This window comes from Magnolia sinica, chromosome 1 (assembly GCF_029962835.1).
Source record: "Magnolia sinica isolate HGM2019 chromosome 1, MsV1, whole genome shotgun sequence".
Taxonomy (NCBI): domain Eukaryota; kingdom Viridiplantae; phylum Streptophyta; class Magnoliopsida; order Magnoliales; family Magnoliaceae; genus Magnolia; species Magnolia sinica.
The window spans coordinates 100,334,643-100,349,178 of NC_080573.1; the positions used below are offsets into that span (position 1 = coordinate 100,334,643).

At 43.7% G+C, this 14,536-nt stretch overlaps 1 protein-coding gene across 3 annotated transcripts in view; it reads left to right on the top strand.

The window, feature by feature from the left end:
• The window catches only part of LOC131252508 (exocyst complex component EXO70A1-like), an 84,018-nt gene that overhangs the window by 22,111 nt on the left and 47,371 nt on the right, over window positions 1-14,536 (top strand). For 2 of the 3 annotated variants that reach the window (XM_058253093.1, XM_058253085.1), the window contains exon 4: window positions 5,091-5,351. The exons of the other annotated variant lie outside the window; for it this stretch is intronic. In XM_058253093.1, the coding sequence (XP_058109076.1) occupies window positions 5,091-5,351 (261 nt within the window). The remainder of the gene's footprint in view (window positions 1-5,090; window positions 5,352-14,536) is intronic. 3 annotated transcript variants of the gene reach the window in all.

Below are 14,536 nucleotides of genomic sequence, written 5' to 3' on the forward strand. Positions count from 1 at the left end.
TCACCGCCAAAGGCGATTCTCTCCTCGCCTTGGCCAGGGAGAGCTGCCCCCTCATGCCATGTAGAAGGCAGAGTAGAGTTGGGGCGACATTGACGGCGCCTCTCTATCAACATGTAGATTGCTGTTGTCGGCCTCTGAGCTTGCTGCTGTCAACCACGTTCATGGTGCTGACATCTTCTCTGGCCATGTCAGCCCGGAGAGGATGTGACGCAGGACAATTAACCACTTGCTCTAAAAGCTCGAACTGTTAGAGCATGGCGAATTAATCTCTTTATCTCATAGCCTAGGCCCCACATCTCATGGGTTAGGACCTCGGTCGAACAACCCTCGTGGGCCCCAAATCACATGGGTACCGCCTCACACGAGCCACCCGAATCACATGGGTGGGGCCCGCCTCGAGTGTGTCCCCACATCCCACAGGCTACCCCACTCGAGCCCGGTGTGAAAATGCCCTTACATGAATCACCCCCAGTGAGGAGTCTCGAACCCGAGACCTCCCGCTCTGATACCAATTTGATGCAAGACAATTAACCACTTGCTCTAAAAGCTCAAACTGTTAGAGCATGGCGAATCAATCCCTTTATCTTATAGCCCAGGCCCCACATCTCATGGGTTAGGACCTCAGCTGAACCCCCCTCATGGGCCCCAAATCACATGGGTACCGCCTCACACGAGCCACCCGAATCACACTGGTGGGGCCCACCTCTCACGAGCCACCCACCTCACACGGACCACCCACCCCGAGTGTCTCCCCGCATCCCACAGGCTACCCCACTCGAGCCCGGTGTGAAAATGCCCTTGCATTAGGATGTGTGGCTACGCTTCTCTTCTAGTTGATCCTTGCTCTTCTACTGGCCCCACGTCGGTCCCTGAAGTGAACGACTTGGATGGAGGCTTCACCCGGGCCCAATGGCCCAACCATGTGGCATCATCTTTGTGTCGGTGTATGTTAGGCGACAGGTGTACCTCATTAGCTACTAGGTGACCCATCCATCCCCTCTCTTGAGCCAGGAACCACCTACCATAGGCAATTCTCTCGAGTGCCCTAACGTCATCAGCCTCACCTCAATCAGGGAGAGCCGCTCCCTCACGCCACGTAGGAGGTAGAGTTGGGGCAACATGGATGATGGCTCTCTATCAACACGTAGACCACTGCCGTCAGCCTCTGAGCCTGCCGCTAAGCCCGCTGCTGTTCGCCACATTCATGGCACCGACATCTCCTCCGGCCATGTCAACTCGAAGAGGATGTGTGGCCTGTCTACGTAGTCTCTTGATCTGTCCATCACCTCCTCTTTTAATGGCAACATTGATGACTTTGACGACTATGTCAACAAAGGTTCATCTGCTTCACATGTAGCCTATCTTCGCCTCCCAGCGAGCCAGTTGGCGTAGCTTGTTATTATTTCGCTGGCCATGGCTCTGATTGCGCTCCTTTGTTGCCGCCCTATGAGCCACGTGATGCCTTGAGAGAGCCCTCCGATTCACATGTATCTGATTGGGCCAACAACACTATCTTAGACCTTTTCAAAGAATCGTCCTTCATTGAGACGTGTGGCTTGATCCCTCCGCAACCTCCATCAGTTGTTGACAACGACCTTCATTTCTCTGCACCTTTCCTCCTCATTCTCTTGCCACCTGGTAGATCCATCAATGTGGTGCAACCTTGGGTTTGAGCGAGCTCTCCCCTTTACACGTCACCCCTTCTCGTCCTGTTTCCTTCACCTGCTCAGTTGACCTCAACATGTCTAGCTCGTCTCTTCTCCTCCAGCTCCTTCAGCCTCTTTTGATCCTTGACTTCTCTCCTCAACCCCAAACCTCTCTCCCTCCCTCTCTCTCACTCTCTCCTGACATCTTCCTCAATTCTTCTCAACGCTCCTCTTCTCTCTCCTCACCAACACCCTTCCCTTCCCCGGAGTGGGCCTTGGTCTCTAGTTCCACCCTCCTTGACAGTGACAACACACGCTCATACATCCTTGATGTCTCCCCCCTCCAAGTTCAGGCTGCGGACCTCCCTCCTTCCTCTGGAGGCTCCTCCCTTGAGGCCTATGTTCACCTTTCTTATTTATTTATTTATCAAAATGCTAGAACCCTCAATGGATCGAGGAGGTCTTCATTGAGTTTGGAAAATCAGTAGTGGTTTCCTTTGGCGAATAGGATGACGATTACATTGCCCTTTTCTAGTTCATTGAGGTTAGGGGAGCCCAGATGGCTCACGAGGCCAAAAAACCTCCCAAGTTCCCCAAGGGATACTATTCCTCTTCTTTGCAAGGTTGGTCCGTGTAATGGTTTCTTAACCTCTTAAGTCAAAGGTTCAAGGAGTTGGTGCCTTCATGTTAAAAAAAAAGTCCCCCAAGGGATGGAGAGTGCTCATTAGCCTCGAAACTGAAGGGTTCTCCTCAATGCTCAATAATTGGTGGACCTCTCTCTCCATTTTGGGCTTTCTTGGTTTTGTTATTAGTTAGAAGCTCAAGTTGCTTAAAATTAAGTTGACCCTTTGGCAAAGGAGTCCATCAAAGGCATCGAGGTCGAGGCCAATGGCATTCTTGCAACCATCTAGTCCTTGGATGCTAAAGAAGAGGAAGGTCAACTTTATGAAGAAGATAGCTTAACGAAGGTGTATCTCCTTAGACTACTCATGCAAAGTCAAGCAAGAGGAGATCAAGTGGAGATAGAGATTGCACGCTCTTTGGCTCAAGGAAGGAGACATGAACACCCACTTCTTCCATAACATTGCCAATGTAAGGGCTCGTTGCAACAAGTTTGATTTCCATTAATGACTCTAGAGTTGAGGATAAGCAACAAGTTTGATTACATCATTTCTTTTTTACAATAACTTGCTATCCTCTAACATATGGAATCGGTCTACGTTGGACAACCTTGTTCTTCCTCATATCTCTGTCGGGGAAGTAACCGCCTTAGAATCCCCTTTCTCCGAGGACGAGATCAAGGCCATTGTGTTCTGCCTCGGACCGATTCCCTCTTACCTTCTTCCAAGTGTTTGGGAATATGTTAAAATTAGACTTAATAAGTTTTTTCTTTGACTTCTTCTCCATTGATTAGCTGCCTTGGGCTATGGGTGCCTCCATCACTGCTCTAATACCGAAAATCGAAGGGGCCTCCAATCTAAAGGATTTCTGGCCCATTAGCCTTTTGGGGGTTCCGTATAAGATGATGACCAAAGTTTCAGCTTTTAGACTCCGCCCTGCTCTCTCGAAGATTATCTCTATTTCTCAAGGTGTGTCCATGGCTAATCAACAAATTCTCATGGCTAATCTCTATTTCTCGAATTACCCTTATTAGAGTTGCTCTCTCAAACTTCCCTTCATACTTCATCTCCTTATTTCACTGCCCCAAGTCGGTTCTGGCTATGCTTGACAGACTGAGGAGAGATTTCCTCTAGAATGGGTCCCCCAACACCCGTAACTTTCACCTAAGTTAGGCCGAGGTTTGTAAGCCCTTCTTGGAAATGGGGGCCAGTATTTGCGATTTGGTAGTGGTTAACTCAGCCCTCCTCGACAAATGAACCCAGTGCTTTGGTTCGGAGATTGGGAATTGGTGGAGAGAAATCATAGCCAACACTTATGGCTCTGACGATGGTGGTTGGGCTTTCCAACCCTTCCTCCCTCTACAGAGCCTCTGGCGTTTGGAAGGCTATTGCTTCCATGTGGCCCAAGGCGTAGGAAGGGTTTGACTTTTTCCTCAGAATGGCTCCCACATTTGCTTTTGGCCGGATTGCTAGATCTTTGAGAATCCCCTCCTCTCTATATTTCCCAGCCTGGTTCACGTGGCTGTGGATAGATCCATTTCTGTAGAGGATTGTTTTTCTGACATAGGCTCTGGTATTTGGTGTCCCCCTACAAAACATCCTTGTCTGACTCAGAGATGGAGAGCTTCCTCAGCCTTCTTCACCTCTTGCTAGGTATCCCATTGTCCTCGGGAGTTGTCAACTCGCTATCTTGGTCCCTCACCAACTCCTGAAGATTCTCAGTTTGCTCGTCAGTCAGCCTTATCAGTCCCCCTCCCTTTGCTGTCAACAACTCCATCTAGTCTTACGGGGCTCCCTTAAAAGTAGCCACTTTCATTTGGCTACTAGCCAAGTTGAGGACTCTCACCATCGACAACCTTCGCAAGCATGGAATGGTTTTGCCGAATATCTGCTTGCTGTGCATGAAAACTGAGGAATTGATCAACCATCTTTTCCTTCATTGCCCCTTCACTTGCGGGGTTTGGGCCGTCAATTTGGCTTGCTTTAGCACTACTTGGGCGATGCCACATTATGTGGTGAATTTGCTCTTTGGCTGGCATGGGGGAGGCGTTTGGCCATCCTAGTGGTTCTCTGGGCTATTTGGAGAGAGGAACGACCATTGCTTCCAGAATTCCCTTCTCTCAATTGCTAGGGTGGTGGCCTCGATTTCTAGGGACATCTTAGATTGGTCGCTCAATCATTTTCGATTGTAGCATTCTTTCTTCTATTTTTGGGTTTTAGGTTGTCTGGCTTGCTTGGGCCTGGGCTCTTGTCCTGTTTTGTTGTCTTTTAGTTTTGTTTCCTTTCTGTTTGTATATGCTTTTACTTCTTCCTTTTCTTCTTCCCACCTCCCTTTTCCTTCTCTCTTGTATATATTTTGCTCTTTTGTATCCCTTTTGGTGCTTAATAAAATTCTCGATCTTCAATTTTTAAATTTTTTTAATATTTATTTTGATGAATCATGTAACACAATTTTTATCGATTAAAAAAAAGAAAAGGAAATAAGAAAAAAAGAAAAGGATATATATATATATATATATATTGTAAAAGTTTTTTCCTCTCCATATATTTGTATTTTGTGTGAAATGTCAGATTCCCTTGTGATTAGAATTGCTTTTTATTTTAAGTTACTCGTGGCGAATGTGTGATTTGATTTGAAAATGGCTCAGGCCAGCATGTGTAATGTCACTACTAAAATAGATGCCTATGGTCATCTGTGTGATGTGTTAGGATTAGAAGCATTTATAAAGAAAGAAAAAGAAATAGTAACAGAAAAGGAGTATATTGTGATGTAAGGATGCAATTATAGTGGTCCTCAAAGTAATTTCTGACATGTTGATTTCAGCAAACCACTGGAACCAGATCGTCTTTTTGAATCCCTCCCAAACAATATGCGTCCATCATCAGGATCACCAGGGCACCATGGTGATTCCAATGGTAGGAACCCAACTTCCACCAATCATTCTGAGCTTCAAGGCAAAAATTTAGAAAATACAGCATACAATCCTCCAACTCTCATTCCACCAAGGATTATCCCGCTGCTGCATGATTTAGTTCAACAAATGGTTCAAGCTGGTCATCAACAGCAGTGTCTAAAAATTTACAGGTAAATTTTTTTTTTTTTTTCATTTCTTGCACTTCAAAGTAATTTGGCACCTGATTTATTACTTCTGTATCATTTCCTATGGAATTAGTTTGGATAGTTGAGAAATCGTACCATGCAAAAATGCAATTTTTTTTATAAAAATTATGTGTTCCACCCTTTTCATACACTGAAAATAACCTTGCATAAACATACACAAATACTTATCTGATGGAGCATGGATGCATGAATCTATTATATAAGCATATCTCTGCAATACATAACAAGAGAAGTGGGGTACATGGGCAATCCACGGTAAATATTCAAACCATGAGACTAGATTCATAGATATTGGCGGTCATTTACATTGCATTTATGTCATTCAACTGAGCCGGTGAAGCCATGTGGTTAGTCGTCTCTCCACCACGACCACCGCACTCTCCAAGTGAAAAAAAGGTGAGAAACTTTTAACCAAGCTCCTGACATTCCCATGTAAAGGAGACATTAAATATAAATATGTCAATGTCCTAGCTCATTGAGGATTATACTGTACTCAGCAAGAATGAAATATTATAAAATGCACAAAACCATGGGAGGCAGGACATGCATATACTTCAATCATAACCATCCAAATAATTGGATTATTTTTTTTTAAGGCAATTGTGTTTTTGGATGTTGCTAAATAAGCAAAGGGAAAGATGCACATAGATTCTTATTAGGTGATACCTAGTAGACCAACAAATTTGATATATAGGTCTCTTGATTGTTTCTTTATTCTGTTATTTTTCCTCTCCATGTCTTTTGTGTCCGACTCTTATCAATTGATACGTAGTAAACCAACAAATTCGACAATGTGGTGTGTCAGCATTGTTTTAAGGGAGACACACAAACTCACACACGTGCACACAACGAACACCTTGTAGTACAGTGTTATTGAGAGGAGAGGAGGTAATGAAGGGGCTGGGTGCCCCACTTACGCCACATGAACTCTGCAATTAATCTAGTGATATTGGTTTGGTATTGATCCCACTCAGTGTTCGAAATATCGGTATCACGTTACGTATCGCATTCTTGGGATACAGATATGTATGAGTTATCGCATGGGATATATCGGTTGTATCGCGTAATGTATCGTTGTTGTTGGAAACATGGGGAAACATTGGAAATTGGTCGACTTTTTCAATGAAACTTCAGTGATTTTTAAAAAAGACATCAATACACACTTATAAATCAAAACATTGCAAAAAACAAGGGCACATAATAGGTTTTCTATGTATGGGGTCCTAATTTATGCACTATTTAACTGAATTGATGCAAGTATATTAAAAGTCTATTTATATAATTTATAAATGTAAGAAGACGTGTGGAAACACAAGCAATACATTCAAAAGGAAAAGAAGAATCACTAGATCAGGTTACATATTTGATTTTATGTTTGGACATAAAGATTACAACCAATTTGCGAGAAATTGGGAATTTTTTATTTTTTTCAATTTTCTGCAACTCGGTCATTCTCCTCCAAATCTCGAAATCGAAGCTCCCAATCCATGATTTTTCATGCAAAACAGGAAAAATCATGGATTTATAACAATTTGACACTGATTTAACATAATTTACAAAATAAAAAAAATGATCGAAAATAAAAAGTGCTCACCGAATCATGTCATGTATGTATTGAAGGTGGTAAAACACTTGATCTCAGTTGCCCATTGATACATCTAAAATTCTCCAGGCATCCGGCTACCTAAAATTAAACCCATAACTAGGGTTAGAGGGGATCTCCTGCCCTAAGACATCTAGACTTCAAACAATTCTCTCTTATCCCCGTTTATTAGCATGAATAATTGGACTACAATGATGCACCATCAAATCCATTTTGTCCACTTGAGCCCCCAACTGTTTTCTTTATGACCCACATTAGAAACAATTATTCTCTAAGCTTCTCCATATCAACTTTCATGACCATCTCCTCTAGTTTTTTAGTTATGTCCAAAGCATTAAGAATTTCTCCCCTTCAGGAAGCCTGTCTTGTTTGGCACTACCTCCAATCCCATAACCTATCTTATTCGATGGATTGTATCTTTGCCAAAACCTTTCACGCGTCGTAGACAAAGCTAATCTGGAAAGTTCCTTTAAATTATAGGCATTCTTTACCCTGGGAAGGATTATGATAAAGGATGCTTTAGAGAAGTACCCCATTCTACACAAATCAAAATCATCAAAATGAATCACATTTAAATCCAAAATCTATCAAAATTTTCAAAAAAGGTGAGAGTAAATTGGTAGTGGGTACCTTCTGCTGTCCTAGAATAGACTAAAGGCTGATCAGCTCTCTCAATCCAGCAAAAAAGAAAGAAAGAAAGAAAGAAAGAAAGAAAAGACTATCAGTGGTTTATGAAGCACGAGATAAATCATAAAAATGCCTATCACCGTGTAGTCTAGGTTAGAGCCTTTGGAGGAAACCTAGGCATAACTTCTGGTGAGGGCAATTGAAGAAGCCCCAAACAGGATCACCATAATGTTAAATATTTTATTCATAGGAGGAACAACCTGCCATTCATAACATCATAAGAATATCTTTCTTCTCGTTACCTCTTTTGTAAGCAAAACCAAAAGAAACCCTAAACTACTATCTCGAGCACTAGTCCTACTCATACCCTTTTTTATTTTATTTTGAAAGATAACGGAGTGTACATTAAAACTAAAACAAAATACAAAGGAGGAGGAGTTTGCTGAGAAAGCAAACTCAGCTAACCTCCTAGAAAGCGAAAATCATAATCCTTCAAGGATGTTACATTAACAGCCCATTCTGTTAGAAGACACTTTGCCTTGGACACAACCACCTCTATAGAAATCGAAGTACCCCTGAAACATCTCCCATTTCTTTCTTCCCTCATAGACCACCAGACTGCCAAAATAGCCATCCTCCAAAGTCTCCTCCTGATCTTTCCTATATTGACCCCATTCCAGGCTGATAGAAGATTATCCACCGAGCTAGCTAGACACTAACTGATTTTGAAGCACGAAAAAAAATCAAACCATATCTTACCAATGAAAGGACAATGAATGAGCAGATGATCTACCGATTCTTCATTCTTCATACAACATAAACAGATGTTGACTACTCATACCAAATTTAATAGATCTTTACATTTAACCACGTAAAATATCATAAAATAGTCTTAAAACATGGCATATCCTGAAAATTTGTTATCACTAATTTGGGGCCCAAAATGATGAAATCTTTCAAAACTTACAGAAAAAGTTGTCGACTTGTCATAGTTCTAAGCAGTTCCCAAAGTCGTCTTTTTTCGGAAGGCAGATCTCTTTCCTTCCTAGTGATGGTTCTTGGATCACGTTCTTGTTGGGCACATTGTGTGGGTAAAGGTCACTTTCTATGCCTTTTTCAAAGTTACTAGTAAGGTAGGTTCTCTTGTATCTAGTTATGTATCTATGATGGGCAACTGGGTGATTTGGACCCCTAAGTTCCATAGGGTTGTCAATGAAGATGAGAATAGTTGATTTGGCGTGTCTTAGTCCCAACAGATTGCTTGGTTTGCAACTTGAATTTTTGGGTTTTTCTATGGGGCTATAACAATAAAGACAAAAAAGAAAATTTCTAATTCCAAGGACAAGAGGGGTTGAAATAGATGGAAAAGGAGGAACGCGATCGTTGGCTCGAGATTGAAGGGCGGATTTGATTTGAGTGGGAGGTTCTCCTTGGAGTCTTCCATGGAAAAGGCACTATTGTTGCTGATCGCCGACCTCATGTACAGGTTTTGTGGAGTATGAAGTTTATAGAAATGTCGCGAGGGAGTAGATGCAGAAACAGAAGCAGCCGAACCAGAAGAGAGAGAAATTAGATCCTATGCAAGTTTCTATCTAGGAAGAGCTTAGGAACCTCTCTTTGACAAACAACAACTAGGGAATTTGCTTCGACCTAAGGGGAGAAATCCTCATCGCCATTTCAAAGGACAACACAGGGGCAATTTGGGGAAAGTTCTGCCATCTCCAGTTGACCAAAGGAGCCCGGAGGATGCTGGTTCGAAAATAGTCTCTTACAGGAAGAAAGAAACATCACGAAGCATGTTCCTACCTCCAGATTTGCAAACTACCCTACCTTGTACGTCTCTAACCTTCCGAAAGGATGGGATGAGTACATGCTACTAGGGTCTTCAAGGAGGTTGGGGAGGTCAAAGAAGTTGTTCTGCTTTGGAAGAAAGGCTCCTCTGATCTTAGAGGGTTCGCCTTCGTTCAACAAGGGTCTCTCCAAGAAGCCTCTAAGGCCATCTTTACCTGAAACTAGTTAGGTTATAATCGCTGCTGTATCTCGATGCAGATGGCCCGCCATGACCCCCACCCTTTAGAAGATCATCCCCCTTACTAGAAGGAAGTAGTCCCTTCTCCTACCCGATTGCCTCCAATCGAGTCTCAGCCTTTGAAGCCAAAGGCTGTTCTTACAAAGATGCAGCGGAAGGGCGATTCTTAGACCTTCAAGCCAACTACGCTTGCACCCAATGTGCCCTCTATTTCGAACCCCCCAACCCCTAAGATTGACATGATCAACACATCGAAAGGGCCAGAAGTCATGGTGGATTCATCCCTAATCCCCGACGGTCTCGTCCTCTACTCTCATAGCCTAGTTGTTCAAAGTTGGCCCAAAGCTTCTTTAGCCGATCTAAATGAATGGTTACTGGAGACCTCTAAGCTCATGGAGGGTAGGTTTGGTCTCAAACCCTTGGGAGACTTCGAAGTCCTGCTCAACCTCCAACCTAACAACAATCTGGATTCCATCATCCTGCAGGGAGCTATGAACCAGCTTGGCCCTGTGATCTCCATATGCAAACGGGATGATTTCTCGTTCTTCTGCTCTGTGGATTCCTAGTACCACTTTAGAGGCATTCCCCTAGAGCTCTGGAACTTGGAATTCCTTCTTGTGTTGGGTTCATGTATCGGTGAAGTTGTCCAGTTTGATCCGACGACCAAATCTGGTTGGGAATTGCGATCGGCAAAAATCCTAATTCGAAAACAAAAATTGCAGCCGATTGTCTCTAGCATCCCAATTATCATTGGTGAAGACCGTCTGCTCATTAGAATTCATGAAGAAACGGTCTCCTCTGCAAAGCTCAGCTCCCATGGTGGACCCCCGCAGATGGTGGAGATTGTTTTTGAAGGAGCACAACTAGCGGTGTGCTCTACTGGACCACCGAATGGTGTGGGGAACGCCGCTGTTGGACATGTGCCGGGACAACACCATCCCCAATCGTCAATTCTCCTCTTAACCATCAACGATCGGGATCACCCCACCCCCCTCTTCTTCTAATGACACATCCTAGGATCCTTGATAGACAACCACACGTCCCAATCTTCTCTCGCATGATTCACACGTGATGCTAGCTGTCCCAATCTCGAGCAGCTAGAGGTGCCTCGTTTCGATAGGTGGTGAAGGGAGAGGTAATGCGGATTTCTACCTTACGTCAGCTCCCACCTCAAGCACCCCATCTCTCCTCCAACCATGTGAAGAAGGGAGACTCGATTATATCCCGCCTTAGCCGCCCTTGTCATAGGTTAAGGATAAGGCGTCTTCTCTTGCCGCGCTGTTCGAGGAGGGCGCTCTTAATGTTCCTTCGGAAGAAAGCCCCCCAATTCTTGACACGTATTCCTTGCGAGATCCTCGAAGAGATCACCTTCAATTCAAATCCTGTTCCTTGCCCAGTCTCCTTGACACGTACTCTCTCGTGGCTTCTATCTCTTCATCTCAGTTTGACTCGGACAACGCCTTTAGTGATGACGTCATGGGCGGTGTCTCCATCAAGCCCTCCTCTCCTTTCTCAGTGGACCACGGTGATCTTTCGCCATCTCTGTTCATTCAATCGTTGATGCTAGCTCCTATCCATATCCCTTGCCCTCAACGCCCAAAAGTGTTCGCCGGCAAAATCCTCCGTCTTATCTCCCACCCCCCTCTTAGCTATGCCAGGGTTGACCCCTTCTTGTCGCCCTCTCACTTTTCCCCTTCAGGCTCTTTAAGCCTCCTTGCTTGAGAAATTGCCTACCGCTGTGCCCTTAGGTCGTCACCTCCCTTCTTCCCTAATGCCTTTCCCTCCATCAATGCCTGATAATGTCAATTGGGCCTTGATTCCGGCAAAACCAAACCCTTATCCCATCTTGCTACCTCTCCTTATTCTAACATATCTTCCGTCTTGGTTCTTGAGAGTTCTCCCCTTTAGTCTGTTTCTGATAACCTACCTCCTCCGGAATCCCATGAGCCCCTTCTTCAGGCTGATCAATGGAGCCCTGGCTCAATCCTTTCCAGAGGCAAGAACCCCCACTGGATCAAGGAGGCTTACATGGAATTTGGGAGGTCAGTGAGTATGTCCTTTGGGACCACAAAAGAGGATTATATCGCTTTTATGGAAGAATTAGGAGCACAAGCAGCTCTATCTGCTAGGAAAAATGCGAGATCCCCAAAAGGCTGGAGGGAACTGGTGAACCTTAAATCTTTTATCAACTATGAAGTAGGATACACTTCCCATTCATCTAAGAAAGGAAGAAGGGGCAAATAGGTTCCCAATGAAGATTTTCTCTTGGAATGTGCGAGGCTGTGGCTACAATAGGAAAATATCTCAAGTCAAGAATATGCTTCGTAAGCATAAAACGCAGATTATCACAATCGAGGAATCTAAACTCTCCTTGACAAGTTGTTCTGACCTAGATTCTATTTGGGCCTTAGATCCAAAGAGTGGATCTCCTTGGATGTCGTGGGATCTTCAGGGGGTATTATCTTAGCATCGGATTCCAAATCTTGGGTTAAGGAAGACTACCTGATAGGTTCCTTTGCCATCTAGGTTCTCCTCAGAGATCCCTCTTCAGGTTTCAAATGGATATTCACCTCCATCTATGGCCCTTGCTCTATGCCCCTAAGACACCTATTTTGGGACGATTTGAATGTAATAAAGGACATGTAGTCTCTCCCATGGTGCCTTGGGGGGCGACTTCAATGTTGTCAGATTCTCCCTTGAAAATTTGCCATATCACTAGAAGCAAGAAACTCTTTTCTTACTGGGTTGGGGGAAACAATCTTAATGATCTTACACTTGGACTAATGGGCTAGATAGATTTCTAGTTTCCTTTGAGTGGGTTGAGGCATTCCCTGTAGCTTCTCAGCAAGCCCTCTCCCCTCCCCATTTCATACCACTGCCCAATTTTACTAGACTTGGTTGAGAAGAGCTGGGGCCCTAAACCCTTTAGGTGTGGAGGAAGGGGGCTAGTTCACTAAGCATTCCTCCCTCTATAGATCTTCCTCAGTCTGGAAGGCCATCTCCTCCTCCAAGCCCTTATTCCAGGAAGGCTCCTCCATTAGCTTAAGAAATGGAACCGGAATTAAATTTTGGCAGGATTGTTGGGTTTCTAACACTCCCTTGCCTCTACCTTTCCTAATTTGGCTAGGGTGTCCTCGACCATATCCATTTCTTTAGCTAACTGCTTTTCCTTTGTCGGATCAGGCAACTAGTGTCCCCCTTGCATGAGGGCCTTCACTGCAAGCGAGTTAGACGAGATATTAGACTTCTTGAAGTTGTTGCATGGAATCCAATGTACTTCTAGAATTGAAGAATCCTTAATGTGAAAGTTTTCCTCCTCAGGCTTCTTCACTTCCAAATCCTGTGAGCATCTTATCAAGAATCGCAACTCTCAACCTGCTCTAGCCTTCCTCTCCTCTTTTGGTCATATGGAGCTCCTCCTAAGGTGTCAACGTTCGTTTGGATCCTGGTTAGAGGAGTTCTTACTATGGACAACCTTCAAAGGAGGGGGATGTTGCTCCCAAGCATGTCTTTATTGCATGAATGGGGTTGAATCCATCTCCCACTGCTTCTTGCATTGCCCTTATGCAATTGGAATTTGGTCTCTGATTCTTGCAAGGTTTCACTCCTCTTAGGTCATGCCTCGTCCCTGACTCGCTATTCGCGTGGCATGACTCCGTCTTCATCTCTGACCTCAAAGTTGTCTGGCACCTTCATATTATGGCTGCCCTTTGGGAGATTCAGATGGAGAGGAACAACTGGTGCTTTCGAAGGATCTCCTCACCTCCTTCTAGGATGTCAGCTCAAATCCTTCGTGACGTGAAGGATTGGTCGGCCTTGGTTAAGTTTTTAAATAATCAGTTCATTCAGGGGTTTATGGTTTGAGGCCCTTTGCTTTTTCTTATCGGCAGTTCAGTTATGCTTTTACCCTCCTCCTGGTTTGATTTCTCAAGTTGTATAGCTTCTTTCTTTTTTTCTTTTCTTCTTTTCTTCTTTTTCTTTCCTTTTCACTTTTGGCCTTGTAAAGTTGCCAACTTCTTTTTCTTTTGTGTTTGTTTTGTTTTCTTGGGCTGCTTTAGCTCCTTTTAATTAAATTTCAAATCTTCCCAAAAAATAAAAAAAATAAAAAAACCGGATTGCTTGGTTTCTTTCAAGGCAATGATCCACACCTTTGATCTTCGATAGATCTCTTTTACTTGCCCTTGCTTATGGGGGTTCCCCAACCCTCTAACATTCTAAGATAAAATCTTCATTTGGACACCGATCTTGCCTTGTTGCACATCCTGATGCCTCCATCCCCCTTCCTTGAATCGTAATTAATTGACGAGACAAGACTTACTAGTTTGTGCTATCATCCCACCCCCTTTTGAATTTTTAACGGAGTCACCACAACTTCCTTTTGGCTTCCACAATTCGCAACGAACCAAAACAACTCATGATAGTCTTCCACACGATCCCCAAATGAGACTCCAATCATTTTCCCCATATGCATTAGTTATCCATCTTTTTCCATGAGTAGATGAAACAAAGGCTTCCACCATTGGGTCCTCTGGAGTAATCAAGCCTAAGCTTGCTATCAAATGCCCTTCCTCGACTATTTCTTTGGCCATTTAAAGAGGCTTCACTCCTAAGAATTCCCATAAGAGATCATTTCTATTAGATGAGATGACTTGAGCACCCACCCCAGCAATGTTTTCCGCATAGTTATCGTGTAATGTATTGCACCCTTGGGATATAGATACATGTGAGTTATAACTCGGGATATATTGGTTGTATTGCGTAATTTATTGTTGTTGTTGGGAAACATGGGGAAACATTGGGAAATTGGTCGAATTTTTCAATGAAACTTCAAGCATTGTTAAAAACGACACCAATACACTTAGAAATTAAAAACAATCACTAAAAACACGT